We start from the raw sequence: 25,746 nt of genomic DNA, 5'->3' as shown, positions 1-25,746 counted from the left end.
TTTCTATTTGGATTTCAGAATAGTGATCCTATCACAAGTCAGAAGATTCATTCTTTTAAATTTTTAATAGTCAATATTATAATCTTTTAGGATATAGATTATTTGATCAGTAATACTAATTATCCTAAGGAAAAAAAAACTTGACTGACCAATCATTAATTTACATTAATTTGACATAGCCATTTTTCTGAAGGACCTGTAAGTGTAGGTATATAGGTATAGGTAGTATGTGTAAGCAAATGTCTTAGGCTGCAATACGGTATCAATTCAAGTATGTTTACAGCACCTTTGCCTTTCGGAATCTAGCAGGACAGAATCCACAGGCCCTTCAAAGTATAGGACGACTAAACTTACTAAGTTATAGGTCATAGGTTCATATCACAGTAGTATGCATATATATGAATCAAAAAAGGTCCATCTTACACATTCCATTCATACTGATAGAGCATTAAGGAAATAGAAAATTAACTTGAAAATAGGCTGAAAGGTTAAAAGGGGCAAACATTCTGAAACACTCAATGTCCAACAATTGACTACTGTAATAAAATTAAACATTAATATGGAAAGTAAAATGCAGAATCTCAACTATTCTTTTAGACAATTTTTTTTTAAGTAGAAAAATATTTGCAGAGACCTTTCAAATGTAATTTTGATAGAGTGTCCTGGTTCAGCTTCAATCACCCATTCACAATTCAGAGAGTCTTTATAGTATCCTGGCCATCCTGGTGAGAGAATCAATCCACTGGGAGCTGAAAAATGGCCACCACATGGAGCTGAAAAATAAAATCAGAGAACAAGAAAAAACACAAATTTTAGAACAAGTTGCAGAAAATATTTTTAGTACTAACCGTATTTTTTAAAATTAATTTTTGCATGTACATATTAAATGTTATTTAATATTGTTTTTGAAAGTAAAATTTCATCCAGTCATTCTATTATTGAATGATTATTTTCCCTAAAAAAAGTAATTTACTTTTTGAAATATGGCTTAGTTACATACTCAGCATGTCAGATAAACTCAAGTCTCCCAATTATATCCCTTAAATACGTTCTTGTGTCTCCATCATTTTCAAAACTTGAAAAAAATATAAGCTGTTAGTTTTACTGTCTTTTATTTTCTGATTTATGTATCAAATACTGTTAATTCATGCTATACAGTGTCTAAAACTTCGATCTTCCTTTTACCAGAGTCCCTGTTACAATTTTAGGCCTTCATTCATTCAGTCTCTTCCCTGATTTCCCATCTGCTAATTTCTCTCTTGCTTCAATCCAGCTGTCAGAATAATGTCCTTCAATTTACAGTTTCATCATACCATTTGCTTTCCTAGACAGGTACCTTGATCTCTTCTCCCTTTAACATCAGATTCAACTCAGCTTATCATTTCAAGAATTTAATCTTCTGCTTTCCCCTAAACTCATACACAATTGAAACCACAATCATAGCATTTTAATCCCAGTAGGTACTGATAAGGTAATTTAGTGTAAGCACCTCATTTTGAAGAGAAATAAACCAAGTTGAAAGAACAACTTGTTAAAGTTCACAAGACCTGAAACCTTCAAAAGCACTTTCAAGTCAGTTTTTACAAAATAGGACCTCAAAACCAGTCCTCTCCCATTATTTCCAATATTGGCAAATGAAACCACCATCCATGGATTTGCATAGCCCAGAATGTTAGAAGTAGTCATCTTTCATATTTCCATTATCCTTACTATTTATTCCCATATCCAATCCATCCTCAAGCCCAGTCTTGTTTCTCTATCTCTATAGCTACCAGATTAAATTACCATAATTTCATCTCTGGTATAAACCCTCCTAACTGACCCTCTTAATTGGTCTCTCCTCATCCATGCTAACTATCCTCCACACTATGGCCAGAGTAATTATTTAAACCTCAAACACTTTTAAATGGCATTTTTCTGTGTTGACCAACAAGGCCCTGAATGACCCTAGCTATTGCCTTACACTCTAGCCTACACTCCAAACTTCTCCCCTTCACTCTGCAGCCCAGCTACATTAGCCTGTTCTATACCTTCAGGAGGAATACAAAGTGGAGGGTGGGGGGTGGGGAATGAAGCAAAGAGTATTTGAATTATTGAAAATTATTTGGAAAGAAAAATAGTCAAATGTATACTATATCGGCTTTTCAACACATTCGATAGAGACCCTTCTCAATGACTTACTATGCTATATTTTTATTTTCTTTAATTCTTTCCATTTAAACTCTATCTCATGTGTTTATATTTTTGTCATTGTTGTTTAATTGTTTATTTCAGTTTTACCTTACAGAATTTCTAAAACCTATTGTTCTAGACACTATTTTTACACTTTTTCATTCTTTAAGTAATTTGATATAGCCCAAATAAAATAAGAAATATTTAATAAATTGGCCTAGGAATCAAGCATTACTACAAAATGTCCATTTGAGAAAAATATTTTCTGTGAAATTGCCAAAATTTGTTATTTGTATGAGAAAGAGCTTTCATATAAAACTAAATTTTCTTCCTTAGTAGAATTTGATTTTGTTTCTTAAAAAGCTTTCAAAGGAGACCATTCTGATGAGGATTATTTACTCTTCCTTGCTATGATGACTCATAATTAGGTTTCCTGTAGGGTTATTATGTATTTCAAAAATAAAATTATGTGCATAACAGTCATTTAAACTACCATATTTTAAAAGACAGAGTAAAGTATTTTGGTGAGTGAAGGTCCTGGAAATATAGAAAAATCCCAATATGTTATCAACTCAAATTGTTCTAGGAAAGTATCTGTGCACTTCAGTCTAATCATGATTGAAAGAGGTAATCAGTCATAAAATTAGCAATTGAGTAATGGGCCATTAAAGATTAAAAAGTAGAGTACCCAGAAGCATTTCAGCTGGTCCCTCAGTCCAACATGTTAGAGAGGCAGAGTTAGGAAGGAGCTTTAAAGGAAAGGAGTAGCATAAAGATGTGGTGACTGTTTGTTTCCTGAAAGGACTTTCCCAAATAGTGACCCTGCTACAAAGTGAGTCTTCTCCTAATTAACATACTACATTCTGAACTGGCTTCTTTCTCTCACACATAGGGTTGGAACTTTACAAAATTATTATCTCAAAAGTATGGAGACAGCCTCCCCAAGGGAGTGTGAAACCTAAGCGAAGAAACAGATGCTAAGTGCAGATCAGTCGAGAAAAGCCTCATGATCACAGTGACTAGCAGCCACATGGCAGGAGGATGTTCATAGAAAAGCCAAGGTGGAGCAACAGCAACAGAACATGGAGGGGACAAAGTGCAGGACAAAATAAGGGGACACCAAGTGTAAAGAAAACGTTCAAGAGAAAAAGGAAAAAGAGAAAGCTTTGGAAAGCTAAAATAACTAATGGTAATAAAAATAACAAAGATTTGAATTTGTAAAGAGAAACTTAACTATAACATGAATAACAATACAAACAGAAAGGCAATAAAGTTAATTGCCCAAACCTTACAATTTTGCCACATCCATGTACTGCTTATATAATTAATGATTTTCTTTAAATAGACTTACTTTTATTTTAACTTAAATGATTTCTTTAAACTTGCCCTAAGCAAAAATATCTGTAAAATCATTGCTTTTATGTATTAGTTATATTTTTCTATAATGCCTAAAAATATGTACCTATTGAAATTTAATAAATGCTTATATATATAAAACACCTAAAAGCTTGTGTACCTCCAAGTATAAACATTCTGTAGTTTAAGAAAGACTTCTGTAAAAGACAGTATCTTTGACTGAACAAAGGAAACTTGGAACATATGGAAAACAGAATGGAGATCAAGATACAGGGATTTATTTTCAAGTCCTATTCACTTATTCATCATTTACTCATTCATATTTCAGTCATTCAGCAAACAATTGTGTGTCAAGTGTGCGCCCACGTGGTATTTGTACTACTTCTAACATTTATCAAATGGTTTCCTAGGTGCCAGGCACTATGTAAGAAGTCCTTTGTATTATTTTATGTAATACTCAAAATAATCCAACCACATATGTAGGTAAGAACATTGATGTGTAGAAAATTTAAATAATTTGCACATCAGCTAGCAAGGATTTGAACAGAGGTAATTTGACTCTAGAAACTTCTTTACAAATGCAATTAAGGTATTCTTTTTCCTTTTACCACACTGCCCATGTGCAAAACACAGAAACATAATCATAAAAGGTAATAATGTCATAAATTATATAAGAAAGATATGTCCATGGGACAAGGGGTCTGGAACAGGACAGGAATTAAGGCTTCATAGAAGAGATTCTATTTAATTTGAGTCTTCAAGGATGAGTCAGAATTCACCAGGAGAAAAAGAGAGAGAGGATATTGTAAACGGAAGAAACAGCATGTGCTTAAGAGCAGAATGCTGAATTAGCATGTTTTTGAGTAATGCCAGTTAGCTTTTTTAGGGAACCAAGAAGTGATGAGAGATGAAGGAAGAAGAGTAGAAAAGGACCTAATGGGACTTCCCTGGTGGTCTAGTTGTTAAGAAACCATGCTTCCGCTGCGGGGGGCATGGGTTCAATCCCTGGTCAGGGAATTAGGATCCCACATGCCATGCAGTGTGGGCCAAAAAAAAAAAAAAAAGGACCTGATATGCTATATTAAGGAAAGTGAACCATAGAAAAATGAAAAATTGTAGCCAAGGGGTGGGATAGGGAGGGTGGAAGGGAGACGCAAGAGGGAGGGGATATGGGGATATATGTATACGTATAGCTGATTCACTTTGTGATACAGCAGAAACTAACACACCATTGTAAAGCAATTATACTCCAATAAAGATGTTAAAAAAAATTGTAGACAAAGGCTACATAAACATATATAGACAAATAATACAATTTTCATTTAAATGAAAGTTACAGGTACAATGAACTAGAAGCAGAGTACCTGGAGTTGATGCAATCAATTAGGAGACTGTCACAATTATCTAGGAAGGTATAATCAGATTCTGATATATGGTGGTAACAGGAAAGGGCTAAATACGGAGATATTTAGGAGACAGACTCAAAAGCATTTATTGATTACATGCAATGAGAGAGCAAGATGAAGGAGTCTAAACTGGTCACTGGGCCCCTGGCATGTACAACATTATGGAAGACAATTCCATTCACCAAAATAGGAAACACAAAACAGGAAGGAATTTTATATGGAAAGTTAATAAGATTCAATATTGAGGCTAAAAGTTCTGTGAAATATCACAAGAAACAACAGAAAATAGAATCTGGAGCTTTTAGTTATACTACGTGTCATTTTCAACATAGGCTGATGTTAAGACTTCAATATAAGTGAAAGATTAAGGTGAATACTTAGAGAAGAAAATAAAAGAGGTTTAAGATGTAACTTTTGAAAAAATATTTTAATTTAATACAATTTAAGTAGGTACTGACCATTATGCATTATAACACAACAATGGGACAAGGCTGGGATGGACTATTTCTGTTTGGGTCTTCCTCTCTCCTAACTGTGTGTGAATTCAGATGATTGTAGTTGGTAAAATAAATAAATACCTAAAGTTTAGTAGCTTAACACAGTAGTTTATTTTTCACTTGATCAAAATGGCCTTCATCTTGACTAAACTTTAAACAGGCTTCTTTAAGACTCTCAACCCGTCACCCAACTTCCTCCATTACTTTACCACTAGCTCATCTCAGCCCTTACAAACCTTCCCTCAGTGCATTTGAATTCAATCACTCCTCCTTATTGCAATAGTCTTGAAAAAAGTCTTCCTTGCCTGTTTAACTGGTGAAATTTTTCTTTGATACACTCATGTAACAGTACAATGAAGCGTGCCTATCAGCAAAACAGCCATGCTCCTTCTAGTCTCTTAAGACCCAGGATGACAAAGCCTCAGCCATTTTCAGCAGGCGATTTTCTAGGTTGCCATGGAAGTCATTTCCATTTTAGCTGGCAGGAAAGGAAACAGAGAATAGAGGACTACTCTGTGTATGCTTTTTATGGACCACAGCTTGGACGTTATTTACATTACTTCCACTTACTCACTTGGCCATACCTAACTTCAAAGGAGGCTGTGAAATGAAGTCCCTCAGCTGGAGAGCTATTTCCTACCTACAACTCTGTATAATGAATGGGGTAAGAGCTTAAAGGTAAACAGCTGGGCATTTCTGCTATGCCAACTAAGACAGTCATAATGCTTTCCAGTTTAGAGTATGCTTTTATATACATTACTTAACTTAATTACTTTAATAAGCTTGTAGCATAAAAATGCTTGTTTCTTTTTTATGCCAGTTTTGCAAGTAAGGAAAAAAATTATCAAACATATGACTTGATGAGAAACACAGATCTGGGTAGTAGCAGAGGTGAGATTCAAATTCAAATCTTCAAATTCCAAGTTAGAAACGACTTCCATGATAGATGTATTGGATTAATTTTCCAAGAGAGATACTTATTTAAGCATATCTATTCTCCTTAAAATAGGTTTAATAAAGACAAATGGATAGTTAGGGGGATAGAATATTCAACCCAAAGTTTTTAATGTAAATTTGAGATTCTAACCACACAATTTTAAGTGCTTCCCTGACATTAATTTATTTATTATTCATATATTTATTAATTCAAAAAATTATTTAGCTTTTGATGTATATAAGATACTATGCCAGGTGATGAAATTTTTTAAAAAACCTATATGACATTATATCTGTCCTCAGGAGACCCACAGTTTCTACAAGGAAGACAGGCACAGCTAACATGAAGAATAAATATATGCTTGAGCCAGATAGGCTGGAAATGTAGGGAAGAGACAGGTGACATCCCAAGGGCATTAAGAAAGAGTTCTTGAAGGAGATTTTGTCAGAGGTGAGTTTGATTAAAAAAAAAAAATGAATAGAAGATAGGAGTAGAGGGACAGAAAGAGCAGAGAAAGAATAAAGTGAGAAATACTGAAACCAAACAGTATGCTGTGGCACCCTCCCCGGTACAAAAGCTTCTCCATATACCCAATTCCTTGTTTGTAGGAAAATAGCTTCAGCCTCCTAGACTTTCCCTGAGTTCCAAAGGGCAGATTCAAAGAGTTATTAGTCTGGGAAGTGAGGAGATGGAGACACAAGGGAAAAGCAGTCAAGAAACAATAGTGCAGCAGTAAAGCATGGTCCTGGTTCCTCCCCAAGTGGTATACATAACAATGCATCTTTGAGTTCTTCTACTGGAACTAAGGCCTCCTCCCAGGTGCAGGATGGTAACCAGGCTGAGCACAAGATTCCTGGAATACCATCCTGTTACCTCACCACCAATCAATCAGAAGAAAGTCACACACCCTGCAGCTCTCACTCCAAATTTTGCCTTTAAAAACTCTTCCCTGAAAACCATCAGGTAGTTGGGGGTCTTTTGAGCATGAGCTGCCCATTCTCCTTGCTTGGCCTTACAATAAACCTTTCTCTGCTCCAAACTCTGACTTTTCGGTTTGTTTGGCCTTGCTGTGCATCGGGCACACAAACTTAGGTTTGACAACAATACTAATGTATGAGGGAAAGTCAAGTAGTTTTTTTGTTTCTGAAGCTTATAGTTAGTGGAAAATGAGGAGAGGAACTTTTGGTTTCATGCAGTGGTTACTTTTAAACATTTGCGGATACCTAGAGGTGAGTTTAGATTAAAAACTTGTTAAAATGCAGATTCCCAGAACACATTTCTAGTAATTATAAGGTAGGACCCAGAGGGCATTGTTAACAAAACCCTCACTCCACTCCAATCCCTCAGGTCATTTTATAGCTCTTGGACCACAGACCAAGCTGACAAAATCTAAGAGGATATGGCTAGTCTGTAGCTCCAAGATGCTCCTGGATAATCACTCAGGTTCCTGGGATAAAGAGGTAATTTCCATCTGTTAGTGAAATACAGATTGTTGCCTCTAACTTCTCCCCATTTTAAATAATGAAAACAAAGCATAAATGGTAAAGTAGAAATAGTTCATTTATCCTGTTTCATTTTTCTAAGGCCTGAAGAAAGTCTGTTATAAATAATTTTCATTGGAGTGATGACTCCTTTCTGTGTTACTTTGAGTAGAATTGAAACCATGCACCTCAGATTGGGACTTGAACCCACATGCTGGGACTCAAACCCAGCCAAAAGCCTGATTGGGGCTTGGACCCACACATCCAAGACTCAAAGCTGGCCAAAACCCTGATTGGGACTTGCACTCACGTAGCTGGGACTTGAACCCGGCCAAAACCCACAGTCTTCCAACTGATCACACACCTGGTTTCAGGACTTAATGAAGCTCAGGTTCTTGATGTCTCATCATAGAAAGAATTCAGTGTGAGACAAAGTGATAGGTAAGAAGTGGATTTATTTAGAGAGAAACACACTCCACAGACAGAGTGTGGGTCATCTCAGAAGGTGAGAAAGGCACCAGGGTATGGGGTTGTCAGTTTTTATAGGGGTGGGTAATTTCATAAGCTAATGAGTGGGAGGAGTATTCCAGCTATTACAGGAAGGGGAGGAGATTTCCAGGAATTGGGCCACCACCCACTTTTTGATCCTTATGGTTGGCCTTGGAACTGTCATGGTGCCTGTGGGTGTGTCATTTAGCTTGCTGATGTGTTACAGTGAGTGTATACTGAGGCTCAATGTCTAGTGGAAGTTGAGTTGTCCGCCATCTTGTACCCATTTGGTCCTAATCAGTTTATGTCATGTCCTCGGGCTATGTCATTCTTTCAAAGGTTGTGCCCTGCCCCCTTCCCTCCTGCTTCAGAATGGACGAATTCAAAATACCCAGTATGCTTTAAGATATGTATGAAGAGTCAGATGTGTTTCAGACTGTATTCAGCTAAAATTCTTTTGAATAAAAATGCTTCAGAATTTTGGTGCTCTTTCATCCGAGAAGTGGCACTTAGGTGCTCAGAAGGGAATTGAGGACCAGAAGAAGAGCTAGGTTTTGATCTTGGGGATTATAAACAATGAAGGTTCCATTTCTTCCCTTTTTTTTTTTTTTAAATTTTTAAACTTGCTTTATGGTTGGTTATAGGTGTGGTAAGTAATCACCTGCTCTGTCTAACCTCAACACACTGGATGATGTTTCAAAGAAAATTATGGGAAACAAGTTGCCTCTCTCTCTTGGATAAAAAGAGAAAGTCAGAAACATAGGGATTAAAGTGCCAGAAATGCAGACAAGCAATCACAGCTCTGAACCTCTTTCCATTTCTATAACCCCTTCTACCCTTCCCCTACCCAGTTCCACAGAAATTAGGAGCAAAACCCTGCAGAGTGCTATTAGTTTTCCCTATGGTAATCCTCTAGGAATTTAATACTACCTTAATATGTAACTAAAAGAGGAGTCTATTATTAGACATGAATAGGTATATGTGTGTGAACACACATTCTCTCTATAAGAACCACAATATATTCTGATCTATGCATCAGACTGTTACTCTAATTGCTCCCTCAAACGAACTCCCTCCAGAGAGTGCAACGTCTGTGAATGAGAAGGATTTCCTTCCCTTTGAGGCTGAGATTCAAGAGAAAATTCCTTATCCTCAAAGGGGAAGTTCATTGGCATGCAAGTCCAGACTTGCTGTCAAACAGTTCTCCAGGGACCCTAGTCCCATCCTATTCACTCAAGGAATTCTCTAAGATATCCCATTACAGTAAAAAGGAACTTAAGCCATAGTTATGCAGGGAGTTCTCTACTGAGGGCAAGGAAGTTCTTGCTTGAGTAGGCATTTTATGGAATATTCTGAAATCGGTGGAATGAAAACAGAAATTGGTTTCTTTCTTTCTCTTTTTCTCTTTCTTTCTTTCTTTTCTTTTCTTTCTTTCTCTTTCTTTCCTTCCTTCCTCCCTCCCTCCCTCCCTCCCTCCTTTCTTAATTACTGCCTTCAAACATGCACTGACAAATCTCCCTCTCCTTAAAGAAGTGTTGGGCACATCCTTGAAAATTCTCATCACTTACAGTATTAAAAAACTTGGTCCAATCCAATTTAAAATTCTGTCTTATTTTCTAAACCTACCCACCCAAGGTGCATCTTTGAGCACCCTGGAGGATGGGGAGGAGGGTGCTGATGGAGGACCAGCACTTGATGATTCATTCCTCCATTCGCTTCAGCAGTTGGAGCAGAGAAGATGCTGTATCCTTTCTCAGCATGTCCCCTTCCTCTTCCCTTTAGGTCCTTTTTCCTGTGGGGTGTTAGGGCTAAAATGAGGAAAAGTGTGCTGTCACAGTCCTCTCCTGACTGTTGCTGTTTCCTCACTAACTCTAACTGGTCCCTGAGATTTTCTATTTGTCAGATATGGAAAATGTTTTGCTCTTTCCATAAGGATAATAAATGAGATCTTTGTAAAGGCCAAGAATTAGAAGGGTGGCTTCTCACTTCTATCAGGAAATTTCCTGATAGAAGAGAAGATCAACCTTTTCCAGTTACCTCCCTGCTTTCACCCCTGACAGTACATCCTATGGTGTCTGGTTGTTGAGTTTCTTTTACCTAGTGGCTAAGCCAAGGTACCTTCTTTGGTATTCATTTGATGCAGAGGAAGCTCACATCATTGACTTGCTAAATGATTTCAACTAGCCAGCTTTCCCTCTCTTTAATCTGCCAGTTTTGATCAATTTTCTTTCTCTTGTTCATTCAGCATAGAAGGCAGATCAGCAAGTACACTGTATAATCAGATATCCACCTGGCGATTCCAGTTCCTCTTTTTCACAGGCAACTACATTCCCTTATGAGGGATTCTTTTAGAGTCCTTCCCCTTAACTTGGCTTGAAGAGGAGACTAGCATCCTCCTTCCTATGGGGAGATAAAGGAAAAGATGAACAACTTTTGACTCCAACAGTTTAGGTAGGTAGGTAGGTAGGCAGATAGATAGATATAGATCTCAATTTCCCTCACTTTTCTTTTGCTGCTTATATAAACTGGGAGTGGGATATCTGAGGTTATGATTGAGAGAAATGAGTCAGTTAGAATCCACTTAATAAGACACAAAGGAGGTATCTGGACCTCAATTTTTTATGGACAGGGATACTGCAACATTTTTCTCCTTAGCTGGTATGGTATAAGTTGTCATTCCCAAAGTAACAGGAAATTTTGCCTGTATACCTTGTTAGTCATGCATTTTGCTTTCACTGTTTTTCTTCTCAGGGAGGCTACAATGATAACAATATTAGAAATTATTATAAATCTTCACAAGGAAGGAAAAACTTTCTTTCAGTTGGTCTTAACTTAGCATCTTAATTAAATCAACCACTTTGAGCCAATAGCATTCACCCAAGTCTTCCAATGTATTTTATTAAATATAACCCTCTTTATCTATAAAGCAGTTCAATGAATGTATTACATCCTAATTATATTCAAGAACACGACCATGTAATCCAGAAGGCCAACATTCTATTTCCATTTTTATTGAGGGGATTGCTTTAGATCAAAGAGGGCATTGCTAGCTACAGCGAAGAGGGCATGGGAGACAAGGAGCCAGGTAAAAAGTAGGAGAGAAGCAGATAGTATATACGTATCAGGGCCTTCTGAGTCCCATAAGAGAAATAACTATGAAGGCATGGGTAAACTGAATAACAAACCGTTTCTACAGAACTGAATAGGAGAAAGGGCAGAAGAAATGAGACCAGTTACAAGACTGTTGCAGTAATCTAGGCCAGAGATGATGGTTGCTGGGACAAGGATGTCAGCAGTTAAGGAAGTGAGAAGTAGATGGGTTTTGAATATAGGTATTCAAGGTAGAGCTAACAGATTTTTCTGATGGATTGTGTATGGTTGTGATAGAAAGAAAGGAGTCAGGAATTACTCCCAAGAGTTTTCGCCTGAATTACTGGAAGAATGGAGTGCTATTAATGATGATAGAGAAAGTCTGTGACAGTATCAGGTTTGGAGTGACCGGGGGGATCTGATCAGTTTTGGACAGGCTAAGTTTGAGATGCCTATTAAACATCTAAGTGGAGATATTGAGGAGGAAGTTGAACAGATGAGTCTGGACTTCAGGACAGAGAAGTAGACGAATGTAAATTTGAGAACCATCAACACATAGGTGTTATTTAAAGCTGGAAACTGGATGAAAAGCATGAATAGAGTGAGTGGAAATAAGAGAAAATATTCAAGACCTAGCTCTGGAACACATACAAACAGAGATCATAGAAATGAAGAGAAACCAGGAAGAGAGACTAAAATGATCCTGAGTAGTATATTTATTAAAATGAAATTTAATAAAATATACAACTTTTAGATTCATCCAACATTTTTCATGAACAGTTAAATAATTTTATAACTTTATTAAGGAACATTTGATTTTAAAATGTAGATGGCGTGTATTTCAGATTTTATAAAGAAATAATGAATACATTTTAACCCAACTCTCATTTTTTTTTTTCCCACTCTCATTTTTGGTCTGCAAATAAATCCTTCTCATCCTTCAGTCTACATGAGTATAATTAGGTAGCATTTTTTTTATAATGACATTCACCAATGAATAATAAATCCTCATATCCAGGAACAGTTTCCTTATATGACTGCAACAGAGACAGAAAATAATGTATGTCCAATTGTCCTGCTTTTTAAAACAGAAAACTCTAGATAACAGTGCTCACTGCTTGTGAGATAGCCTGTTTTATTCAGCTCATGTAATTTATTTCTGTTACCGTCTAGCTCTTATAAGCATCTGAGGTTATGACATTGAGCATTTGGATCTATTAGTGGACTCAGATCCATCAAAACCTCCATTTTATGGCAGTTGGCTTCACCAAACTAGAGGACATAAGTATCCAGATGAATTTGAGCTGAGTGCACGTGCTGGAACAATATGTTCTGGATATGCAGTAAACTCACAGCTATATTTAAAAACAAGATAGCTAGGAAAAGGTACGAACAAAAGATAGGACCAGAAGCACTTGTAAAAAGTTCATGACAGAGCAGACTTAAAGCCAATTTACCATCTAACCATAGACTCGTTCCCCACTACAAAGGGTCTCGTGCATCTGATAAAGTGAATCAAAGCTGAGAAAAATAAGTTAATGATGGTTGTACTCAAGAAAGAAGGTCTCAGACAAAATAGACTTTAAACAATAAATGGTAAAAAGAGACAAGACAGAAGGCCAAATAATGATGCTCAGATCACTTGAGGTATGGACAATAAGGCAGGTATGTCTCAGTCCTTTGGAGCTAGCCCTTGGACAGGAAGAAAATAGGTGGGCAGAGACCAGTAGGTTTCCTAAAGCCACTAAGGAAACCTCTCTGAGTGGGTCAAATATTATACCTTAAATGTTGCCTTCTATGTAGCAGTATTAGTCACAAGGAATAGTCCAGTGACTAGAAATCCTATGGGATTTTACTGTGTGAGAAAAAGATTCCAGGATTTGTGGGTAAGGGCTGACTCCAGTTTGCATTGCTTGGTGCAGTAAAGAAAATCTAGTATCCCACTAGTCCTTTGAGAAAAATGAGTAAATGCACCATCTTACCTGTGTTTCAGGACACACACACACACACACACACACACACACACACACACACACACACACAGGTGAAGTGAGAAATAAATCCAAATGTACTTAAGGTTGTCCCTTCCCTCCCTATTCCAAATTTCCTAGAACCAAGGCTGATAGAAGCAACTTTGAAGGATACATGTGGGTGAACCTGGCAATGCCCTCAGAGGTCCCTGAAAGGAATTCTGATCACATAAAAAGAAGGAAAATGAGTGAAGAAAGAAGGGATTCCAAGGGGAAAGATTCTTATAAGAAAATTGCACTTCCCGAGGGCTGAATTTACGGAGGACACTCACAAGGTGCCCAATAAGGCGCTTGGGCTGTGTGAAGAATGAATGTGAGGGGACTACAGCAGAAGAGAAGGAGAGTGTTTATGCAGTTGCTATGAGTGGGAAGCTTTGGTGGAGAGAGAGGAAGAAGATTTTTAGGAAGATTTCTAGGTAGAAAATCATGAAAATCCCTGTGTCAGCCCATTAAAGGAGACCTATGATAACCATTCACACTATTCTTCATGGTTTTAGGATGTCTTTGAAGTCACTATGCAGAGATTGGCCCTAGATAGAGCCAGTTATATTCAGGTTACTGTCTAGGTGTGGGTGAAAGAGTCATTTATTGTTACTAAATTGAGTTACTAAATTGAATTCAAAGTGAATGGTTTCAATGCTAATTATAAAAATTAATGTATTTTGTTTTCAATTAGCAAAACTGAAAGATCACAAGACTTTATAAAGCATCAAATCTTTCTTCCTCATGAGGAAATTCGATCACCCCATTCTAAAGAAAAAGGTTCAAATTTTCACAAAGATAGCCTAAATCTATCCTTAGCTAATGTATCAGTGTTGAACTTCAGGTCAATGAATAAAATGTATAACCCAATTCTGTTAACAATTGTATTTAAGCTATCCAAAATAAATCTAAGTTCAGCTATGGGATCACAGAACTGAAACATATGTGATTTCATTTCTCCCTTTTGGTTTGAAGAATTCTTATTCAAGGCCTATGGCTGACAAAAAGTTTCTTTTCACTTTTCTCAAAGATTTTCCACAGTTTTAGGGTTGAAGACTGGTTGATGTGGGTGGACCACTAATTTGCCAATATGCCTAAACTTCTACACGACTGTGACAGAGAGGAGTTGTGGGGAGAAGGCAATCTTTAAGTAAGTTGAAGCCCTGGGTTTTCTTATCAAAACATTTTATAGTGACTTCCTTTGCTCTATAAATTCTGATTAAAACAAATTCTTTCTGTTTTCTAATTTTAACACACAGCAATCCATGCATATTAGCAATTTTTAACAATACATTTGATTTTGGAGTTTTTTGTGTGAAGAAAATAAAAGTAGAAAGTTATTTGTATTAATGAGAATACATAAACACGTACATATTTCACTATATAAAGTGTTTAATACGATGATAATAAAAAAGTTTTAGCTAAAATATTAAGCATATATTGGAAGCTGTGAGAAAGCCCCAAAAGAAAAACTATAATAAATAATAAGCAAAACTTTTCTGTCAAAATATGGAAGGTCTAAAGAACAAAGATTATAGGCAGAGAGAGCTTCCAGACATAATTCTTTGTGTAAGTTGGAGTGGCTGTGTGGCAGCTTGGGGAATGGGGGAGGAAGTGGTGTGATTAAAAAAAAAAAGAAGGAAAAAAAAGAAAACAGGAAGAGAAAAACAAGCTTTCCTCAGCTAGTCTCAGGCTCTTCTCTTTAGTACCTAAGTAGAATTCAGGCAAAACTAAAGGAAATCTTTACAAACCTTAATCAGTCTTAGAAATGAAACCCACCAGAGTTAGTTATACAGGAGCTGAAATCAGTCTGCTTTATTGGGTGGAACCTGGATCAAAACACAGCCTGGGATGTGGCAGGTAATCTGGCAAGTGCCACTGTACGATCGCTTCCAGCCCACTACCATTCTGCCTTCCCTGGCTCCAGCCTTATCCTTGGTGATGTTCCTACCTCGTGTTGGATCCAGAAATTGGCAGGTGAGCCAGCCAACTGCATGTAATTCCACTCACATATGAAGAAAAAAATATTCTTCTCCTTTATACAGTTCTCTTTAGGATGTCTGAAAGGCCTACTGGCCTGTGCCAACTTAGTTCTGAATATTTTGTTTCACTTATTTTTAAAAGTTAAACACCATTCATTTTTCATGGTGAAAAATCTCACTGAAATTGCTCTCTCAAATAAAGCAGCAATTCATCAAATGATTCGTTGATGTCAACCTCATTATTCTCACCACCCCATGCAGCTAGGCACCAAGCAGCTCCTAAACCAACACCCAAGTTAGGCAAGTGAGAATCCAATGAGATTCAATTATCTGGAGGTAGTCTCTGCCTGTCCACTGAAACTGTAAACAACTCCCAGTGCAGGGGAGGGAGAGGCTCACGTCATGTCACTTCCAAACTAACGTGGCTTCCTGTTGCCATAGGATAATTTCTAATCTGCTTAGCACTCTTTACAAAGCATTTCATTCTTCAGAGGTCTCTGTATTCATCAAACCCTGTCCCTCTATCCTTCACTCCAGTCACATTGAACCAGTACTATGTCTTCTGCCTGAAACAAACTTTTATCTCCTACTTTTCCTTCAAATACTAATGTAGGCTTTCCTGACTGATACCCCAAGTCTAGGTCAGGAACTATGGTTAAAAGAACAAATGAGCTCCAGGGCAAATTATGATGGAAAAAATTTAACACTACTTCCATTCTTCTCTTTTTATTTTAGTCCTGTATTGTGCAACTCCATTATGTTTTTTTAGACATAATAGCATAGTCATAGCCATTGTCAGGGTAACCCCTACTAAGCCCATAATATTTGAGGTTTGGAAAAGAACAGTGAAGTCATCTAGTTCAGCCCCCTGATGTTACAAATGAGAAGGTGATTAGAAGAGGAGGGAGATGCTAATTGAAGGGACTAAGAGGAAAACTTAATTGCATGGTCTGGATTACTTCATCATGAGATATTATGAAAATGTTCAATTCAATGAAACTCAACATTTATAAGTAATAGCTGTATTATTCAATTGTCTGTTATATATTAAATATTCCCAATTTACCAGCTAGAAATTGAGAAAACAAATGTTTTGGAAAGTATATATTAAATATTCTCAATTCACCAGCTAGAAATTGAGAAAACAAAGGTTCTAATGTCAGTTTGGGCACAGCTAACAAGAATAATTGGGAAAGCAAGAAAAAGAAGAAACCACTTAAAATTGTCACCTAATCACTACATGGTGACCTACTAAAGGGTGTTTAATGGCCCTAGTTCATCTGTCTTAGTAAAAGTCCTTTTATATATTTTTAAATAAAATGGATGTGTAACCTTAGAGTAGGAGAAAAATAGAATTCAGAATGTTACTTCCTACTGTGACAATCCTAAATAAACCCCCCTCAACGCTCTTATAGATTCTATGTTGAAACGCTATATACTTGATATGTTTTAGCTTTAAGATGATCATCCTTCCTTCTTACCAATATAATTTGTGACTTTATGCGACTATATATATTCAAAGATATATAGGTACTTCCAAACATTGTGTATGTATATATAGATACATAAAACACACATATACTTTGTCCTGAACTTTCTTGACTGCATTTCATTGGGCAAATCAAAATTGAAAAAAAAAATGTTTAGTGAATTATGCCTACCAAAATTATACATTTTAAATAATGGGTGCTTTAGCATAAATTTATTTATTATGATTAATAATAGTTAATGCTTTTTAAAAAATAAATTCAATTTATACCATGAATAGTTAAAAGACCAAGAAAAATATGACTGGAAACTATAAAATATACTCAGCTGTAACTATGAAATATATTAAAGGTACTCTACACATGCAACCAATATCTACTGTTTATTAATGTGTATCTTTTAATAAGAGCTCCTTTTAAAGGGAGCTTCTAAAAGATTTCTAAAAATTAAAATAATAAAAATAAAAAATAAATATTAAAAGTGTAATTTAACTACATACTATATGTCTAAAGTATAACGCTAAATGATATTTTAAGATTACAAGAGTCCTGGTAGAACAATGAATTTCCTGTTATGGTTTCTAGTGCATAGTTACGATGGAATTGTATTTTGCACTGACCATTGTGCTTACCTCCACATTTTGGAATTGGTCCACTCCACATCACTTTTCCATCCATAAGAATACACGTAATTGTTTCTGTTCCCTGGGTTTTAATAAATCCTTCTTCGCAAATAACTGAAATCGAACTTCCTAATTGAAAGTTGTCCCCAAACCGCCTTGCATTGATTGGTATTCCAGGATCAGGACACTCATTATGTCCAAATGCTTGAGAACAGCAAAAAAAGAGAAAAACACACAAACTAGCAGTATGAGACAGACCCTTGTGTATTGGGGATGAGAAAAAATGATTTTTAAAATGGTTATGCTCATTTCTAGAAAAGCCTTTATTTAAAAAAAAAAAAAAAGAGAGAGAGAGAGAGGCTCTCCTCTGACCATACCTTTTTCTCTCTGATGTGTAATGGATGTGGTTGTTTTAAAATGTGAACTACACTCTACAATTACAAAACTTCAAAATAGAATTGTTTCTGCTTATTTCTTGAAATCATTTGCCTTATCTAAGCAAAAATATCCAGTATAAGCTGGACAGAATTCCAATTAATGTGAATACAGAGCAGGCTGATACAGAGCAGGTTGACTAGGCCCCTTTGAAAATTTTTCTTGTGATTCATTGTTTGGAACGAAGAGATCGTCTCACAGTGAGTATTAAAGTGAAATGTTTCAATCTAGTTATGAAAGTCTTACAATTTCTCTATAATTTTCCATATATCATTTAGTCTTTGCCATCCAGGAAAAGGGAAAAGAGGTAATTCTTTTGCAAACACCATGTTCTAGGCACTGTGATAGGAGCCTAGATATATCTAAAGATATATTGTCACCTCACTTAACATTTAGAATAGCCTGATGAGCAAAGTATAGCCATTTACTCTAAAGAGTAATGTGAGATTCAGAAAAAGTTAAGTAGCTTGCCTCAGATCATAGAGACAGTATTGAAATGGATCCCCTGGTCTGGCTTTAAATTTTTTCTTCACAACATATATATTTTTAATATTTATTTATTTATTTATTTATATTTTGGCTGCACCTGGTCACGGGATCTTTGTTGCAGCACGTGGACTCAGTTGCAGCATGCATGTGGGATCTAGTCCCCCGACCAGGGATTGAACCTGGGCCCCCTGCATTGGGAGCACAGAGTCTTACCCACTGGACCACCAGGGAAGTCCCTCTCCACAACATATTGTATCTTGGATTATTTGTCTCATGTCTCTCAAGAGAATGTGAGTTCTTTAGTTCAGGGTCACTATCTTATTTTACCTTGTATCTCCCAGGATGCGTATTTAGCCCCGTCCCAGCAAGTAGCAGAAGTGTAAGGACAATATGCTTACTTAAATTTCTCATAGATTATAGATTACATGAGCCCTATAAATTTGCATTATAAATGTTTAAATTAGTATAATATAAGTGGAAGAATATTTAAAGTAGCAAAGTCTAAATATGTAAAACATTTTAAGGGGTATTTACAATTTAATATTATATACATACTGCATGGGTACATGCAGCTATTTAAAATTTTTTCACTAAATCATCACTGTGATACTGTTCATAAATTATATAATTGTATTATCCAGTCTCCTCATTTTTAAGTTAAACAGTATAAAATAACGTTAAGGTAAATTCTAAAATATATAAAATTTATTTTGTAGGTACATTTATTTCTAATTATTGTTTTCTGCTGTGCTTTTAAACAGCTCAGTATCGATTAACCCTGGTTGCTCTTATATATAATGCCTGCTGGATAATTTTTCAGAAAAAAACAGCAGTAGGAAGCATTGAATATAAGAATTTTAATACAATGGTTTAAATTATTTACTAGAGAAACAGAACAAGGAACAAGAGGCATATTTCCATAATACCTTCAAGATACCATAAATATTAAAGTTAAAAATATTATTCATTTAAGGGAATTCCCTGGTGGTCCAGTGGTTAGGACTTGGTGGGGTCTGGGGTTCAATCCCTGGTTGCAGAACTAAGATCCCGCAAGCTGTGTGGCAAGAAAAGAAAAAAAAATATATATATATATATATATATATATGCATTTAAGACAACATAAAACTGTAAATAGATAAATGTATGTGTCTATATTTATACATTTATACATATATATGAAATATTTTAAAAGGGACTTACAGATAAAGCAACCATTTTATACAGCATGTCTCTCTGACACATGTCACAGCTAATTCAACTTTAATGATGTGCAATTACATGTTGACAACTTATTAGTGACAATGTTCACTAAGAGTGTCACTTTGAAAAGACAATAACTGCATTTTGTTATTAATTGACAAAGCTCAGCACTGAACGGGCTGGGGCAAGGGTGAGGGTGAGGGGTGTGCAGTGCTTTTTGAAAGAGCAGGAAATTAAATCCTATTATAATGTGACACTTAAATAACTCATCAAGTTGGTCAGAATCTGACAGAGTGTGGTAACTTTGAAGAAAACAATAAAAATCACTAGCATTCTACAGCTTGAGGTAAAACATGTGCACACAGAAGCATTAAAATGTAAGTTTGTTAACTTACTAACGTACTTAAAACTAAGTAAGTTTGTTAACTTACTAAGTTTGTTAACTTTTCTCATTTATGTGATTCATCTTTTTGCTATATTTACACCACGTTATTTTCAGAAAAATAATATGCATCCTTTTGAAATACAAAAAATATGGGTGATAGACAATAGCTAAATAACCTCGAAGAATTCTTAAATCTAAAGCAATGTAATAAATACAATAATAAAATAAGAATTGACAGGGAATACTTCAGAAGACAACTAAACAACAACTGTTAATGTTTATTGAGTATTTATTAGGTATATATGCTGAATTATTTACATGCATTACCCTATTTACTCTGATTAAATAAAATTCATATTTTATGGCAAGATGAAAATTTAAACATAAATTTTTCTCTGCCATCTTGGGCTTCTTCCTTCCTCTTTAGTGTGTTTCGTTCATCTGCATTAACCAGACCTCCTTAGTAGATAACAGTCCTTCTTAATCTCATAAGGGATCACGATGACCCACTACTTGCTTTGGATGTGCAGATCTGGATTGTGTAAACTGTTAATAGGTCATTTGACTATAACCCTTTGTCTCAAAAACTTACATAACTGTGCTTTGACCTCTAACAGGTGGAACAGTCCTCAGAGCTTTCTGAAAGACTGTCTCCCAGATTATAATCCACAGGTTGGCTTGGAAAAAAAATGTTCATTTCTTTCTTAGATTGACCACTGATTATTTTTTTCATCGACAGCTCCTTACAAAAACCCAGTATGACTTTATGGATGAATACTGAGGCTCTGTTATTAAACCTAAAAGTGTAGCAAAACCAAGATTTGAAGTTGCATAGTTTGACCTTAGAGCTGATATTCTTAATCACTAAGGTATTTTGCCCCCATAGCATCTTTGCTAAGTCAGCTCCGTAACCTACTGCCCAGAATTAGTAATTTCCTTCTCTGTGATACTTTGATAGTCTAGCTAATTTTGTCTTTGGAATTATAACTCTGTGTTGTCATTATTTGTTTAAAATCCTCTACTGGCATATGAATATCTTGAAGGAAGGATCTATCCCCCTTTTATGTTTGCATACCAATAACAGAGCAAAATATGTTATGTACAGTAGGTTTGAGATTATGCTTATAAGATTTAATAGAATAAGCTAATATATTGGTGATATAGTAATTATATTTAATATATATCTCCTTAACATCAGGCCTCTCACAAAGAGAAATGACACAGTAAGGAGTAAAAATATGGTTAGAAATCAAGGGCTGAAAGACTGTCCCTGATACAAATTATGTATATGACTTGCTCAAGTTTCCTATCTGTGGAACAAGAGAGCTGTTTTGTATGATTCCATTCTAGCTCTAATGTGTAGAAATATGTTATATGGAAAAATTAAACTTACTGTTATAAGTGATGTTAAAGCCACGTCCTGACATTGAGTGGTCAGCTTGAAATTCCAATCGTAGTATATGACTATTACTAGTAAGATGAGAAGGCACCTCAGCCCCAGTAAAGGTTCCAAGAATTGGGGAGTCTGGAGAGTCTCCATCTTTAACAGCAAGGAAGTCAAACTGGGATTCCAGATCGAAGTCATTGAAAGAAAGGTGTATCCGACTCCCTGGTTCAGAGATTATTGTCCAGATGCAATTTAAATTATTTCCATACCCTTCGGGATAATCAGGAGAAAGGACTGTTCCCATTGGTGCAGTAAAGTTAGAGAGGCAAGGAACTGTTAAAGTAGGAAGATTATAAAAAACAATAAATTTTCAAATTTATTACCTCAAATAATTCAAATTACCTCATTTTGCCACAGCCAACAATTATAATAATCAATTAGCAGTTTAAAAAAATATTAAACAATATAATCTATCTTATAAAACAAAAAAAATATGCTGTTGTTTGCACATTATTAAGGAAGGCTACTAGTACTTTGAATTACTGTATGTTTAAATATGCACAAAAATATAACTGGAGTAATAACAGCAATTTATTTTGACATTTATCATGTCCATGTTAGAGTGCAGTGCAAAGTTGTAGTTTTTGTGCTTAAAAAAGTATTGGAGAAGTATATAGACATTTCCAAAGAAAACAATAATGCTCACAAAATGACTGAAAACAAACACACACAAATATTATGTAGGTATTAACATAACTGGGATAATACAACCTGGAGAAAACTTGGAGTGAGGGTAGTAACTAGGTGAACTTCACTCCTACCATGGCCATGGGATGCTCTGATAGCTTATAACACAGATAAGGAGATGAATTAACACTTATTATAGCTGCCACTAGGGGCTAATGCTGGAAAAAAACTAAATAAGAACTCCCATACCATACTAAGGTTGGTCTTTATTTCCCCTCAGATTTATTTTTTTAGCTTTTAAAAAATATGATTTAAAGGTTCACACAGAACATTTAGAAAGTAGAGGAAGGATTAAAAAACAATGATTTATTACACAGAGGAAAAAAAGATAATATTAGAAAACGTTTGGCCTCCACTCACTTTAAAAGTTCTCAGTACGTGTTTAAAAATGTTAAATATTTTAAAAATGTTAAATAATCAACATTTTCAATAAAGGAAAATGTGTGTTTTGCAGCACAAATTAAAATTCAGATAAAATGCAGGTCTTGAAAACTGCTAAATTTTTTAAAAAACAGTTATATATTGAAGTAAAGTTTGTGCTAATGCCTTTGTAGGGAATAAAGGATTTCACAAATGAAAAGCATGATCATTATAAGTTCGATACAGATGAAAAGTCATATTTTAAAACAAGAAAATTATTTTTTACTTTCATGATTATGAGCTTATATGTTATCATTTGTAACAAAACTAAATGCAAAATTTTCAACATTGCATTCACACCTGGTAAGCTGTATTTGTTGGTAATGAAGATAGTATTTAATTTAACCTAAAAGTGCATCCATAGATAAAACAAATTATATTTTTGTTGCAGCTAAATTGGAACGCTTTAAAGTATTTGAAGAAACACATTATTTTAATCCAAGCATATCACAAACATTAATGAATTTTATTCTGTGCAATATAAATAAATGGCACTTAAGCAGGCATTAGTGTGAGCATCTACAAGAAAAAATAAGTTAATGCATTATACATAGAATATAAGCTTTAAATATTTTAAGTGTTTCTGATTGCAAATAAGCATATACTACCTTGTTAAAATAAATGAGCCTAATAGAATTAGCTCAGATGTATAATTTCCATAAGAAGTATTCTATCTATAAAGTATAAAATGCCACCAATAAAGTGTTATGAGGACATATGTAAACTATACTTTGCCATTACCAAGTGAACTGTGCTAACTTTATTTAAATCTGCAATGAAATTTATAATTTGGCATCAGCACACTTGTTAAAGATAGTGTTGAAAAGTGCTACTCATTCAAAAATAATTACACAGTTCCAGTTCTTTGCAATTAATTACAAAAGCAATTATATGCAAGGACAGGGTAGCATATGCTATCTGGAAGCAAAGCATTTGGTACTCACAGATGCAGATGGGTATGTTTGCAGACCATTGGTTATTCTCTTGACAAACAATGGATTTCTCTCCAATTAATTCAAATCCAAACTGGCATTCGAACCTTAAAACATCACGATTAGAAAATCCATCACCTTCTCTAATTCCATATAAGGGTGTACCAGGATCACCACAACTTTCTTTTTCAATTTCTGTAAAAATAAATGATATGTCAGATTTCAAGGCTTTCAGGCATATGATATCCATACAGCAAATTTAAGAGATGTACACTCTCTATAGCCAAGATATTTCAGAGCAGAAGAGGAAAATGTTCTCCAATCTTAATTTTCTCTTACTACTGTTATGGACATGATTTGAGGAAATGATCTTTAGGGAACAATTAGTGCATTTCTCTCATTTTGTAGATAGGGAAACAGGTTGTTGGAGCTAATGCAGTTGTTCTTAACAGAACAATTACGAAAAAGATTCAGATTATCTGTTTGTACTACATACATACACACATAAATATACATATGTATTTTCCCCAAATCTCAAAAACTTTTCTTATTTTTGTAATCTGTACATGATACAGGAAATCTTTGGATTGAAACCAGGACACAAGGTGATATTCTCTGCCTATGTGCTCCTAAAACAATCAGTGAATACCCTCCACACAGGATCTGCCACTCTCCCTAGTACCTGTTGGTTGAATTACTTCCCCAATTAGACTCCCCAAAAAGCTACTCATGTCAGGAATCAATTTTTCATTCCAAATTACCCATATATGTTCCTCAACAAATGTTTTGTGGATGAATTAAATTGAAGGAGGTTGAAAAAAAAATCTCTCAAGAGCACATTAAAACACCCTTTCGACATGTGCTCAAGGAAACTCCAAATATCTGGGATCTTCCTTGTGAATCTAGGAATGTCAGTTGCAGATTATTGTGGTAATTGTTTTGGTTTTTAAGTTACATGAAATCACATTAATACAGTAATCTTCAAACAACAGCAAAAAATAATTAATTTAAATTTAAAAAATAAAACTTTGAGATAAAGTTATGGTCTCTCTTGACACTCCAACAATCACACATTCCGGGTTCTTCTGTAATCTACTAGCATCAATTTGTTGTGTATCTTTACAGTTCTTTATGCATGCTTTTATAATAATACACATATATAGGTACTATGTAATATAAACATCTGTATTTTTGTAAACGTAAAAATTCTCTTCACAAAATCTAGGTAGTATTGCTTTTTATATATATAGTAACTTGTACTATACTGTCAATATATTCTATAACTTGCTGTTTTTTGAACCAAACAATAATTTTGGAGATATTTTTGAATGTCCTTGTATCCTTAGCAGAAAACATAGTTATAATGATTTCTTTAATACACTTCATTTGATTTGATATTTGTTTTTATCTGTGTCATAGTGACATTGGTCTATCATTTTTCTTGTGCTGTTCCTATACAGACTTAATATCAAGGGAAGAGGTTAGCAATTTTCCAACATTCACTAGTCTTTTAGACTAGTTTGCATAAGAGGAAAATTGGATCCTTGAGTGTAACAATTTGCCAAAAATGCTGACTGAGTCTGGTATAATTTTGAGATAGGTATCTGACTACCATTTCAATATCTTCTAGGGTTATTTTACTATTAAAGTTATTTTTCTGGGGGGGAGGAAATATTAGCAACTTATATATATATGTTAGAGAAGTGCAATTTTCCAGTTAGTTTAGTAGTAATAGAATTGTGTTACAAAATCTTTAAATATCTCTTTACAAAGATGTCATAAACTTTCTCACTCCCAATGCTATTTATTTGTGATGAGTCTTCCAGTTTTCTTTGCCTCATACCTAAAAAACATTGTCAAATTTACTAGTCTACTCAAAGGACCACATTTTGCTAATCAATTCCATTGTTTTGATTTTATTTAAACATCTTTCATTTTTATCTTTTTGGATTCCACCTTCAACTTTCTTTTGCATTATTTTGCTATTCTTTCTCCACCTTCTTGAGCTGAAGTCTTAGGGTTTGTTTTTATATTAGTTTATTTTCAGTCTTTCTTGTTTCCTTAAAAAAATGTTTTTTAGTCTATAAATTTTCTTCAGAGTACTGTTTTGATATTTAGAGCTTTTTTTGTTCACTTCTAAATAGTCTGTAATTTCCATTTTGATTTCCTCCTTAACTCATAAATAATTTCAAGGTGTTTTTAAAGATATGGGTCTAGGC

The 25,746-nt window shown here is 35.0% G+C and overlaps 1 protein-coding gene across 3 annotated transcripts in view; it reads right to left on the bottom strand.

Annotated features, from left to right (window-relative positions):
* The window catches only part of CSMD3 (CUB and Sushi multiple domains 3), a gene marked incomplete at both ends in the record, with an annotated part of 1,078,626 nt that overhangs the window by 419,499 nt on the left and 633,381 nt on the right, over positions 1–25,746 (bottom strand). For all 3 annotated transcript variants that reach the window (XM_082674966.1, XM_082674967.1, XM_082674968.1), the window contains 4 exons: positions 635–773; positions 17,542–17,736; positions 21,435–21,761; positions 23,540–23,722. In XM_082674966.1, the coding sequence (XP_082531092.1) occupies positions 635–773; positions 17,542–17,736; positions 21,435–21,761; positions 23,540–23,722 (844 nt within the window). The remainder of the gene's footprint in view (positions 1–634; positions 774–17,541; positions 17,737–21,434; positions 21,762–23,539; positions 23,723–25,746) is intronic.

The sequence above is a fragment of the Grampus griseus genome (assembly GCF_964374135.1).
Source record: "Grampus griseus genome assembly, chromosome: 17".
NCBI classification, from domain to species: Eukaryota; Metazoa; Chordata; class Mammalia; order Artiodactyla; family Delphinidae; genus Grampus; species Grampus griseus.
This window is presented reverse-complemented; position numbering and strand designations above follow the sequence as displayed.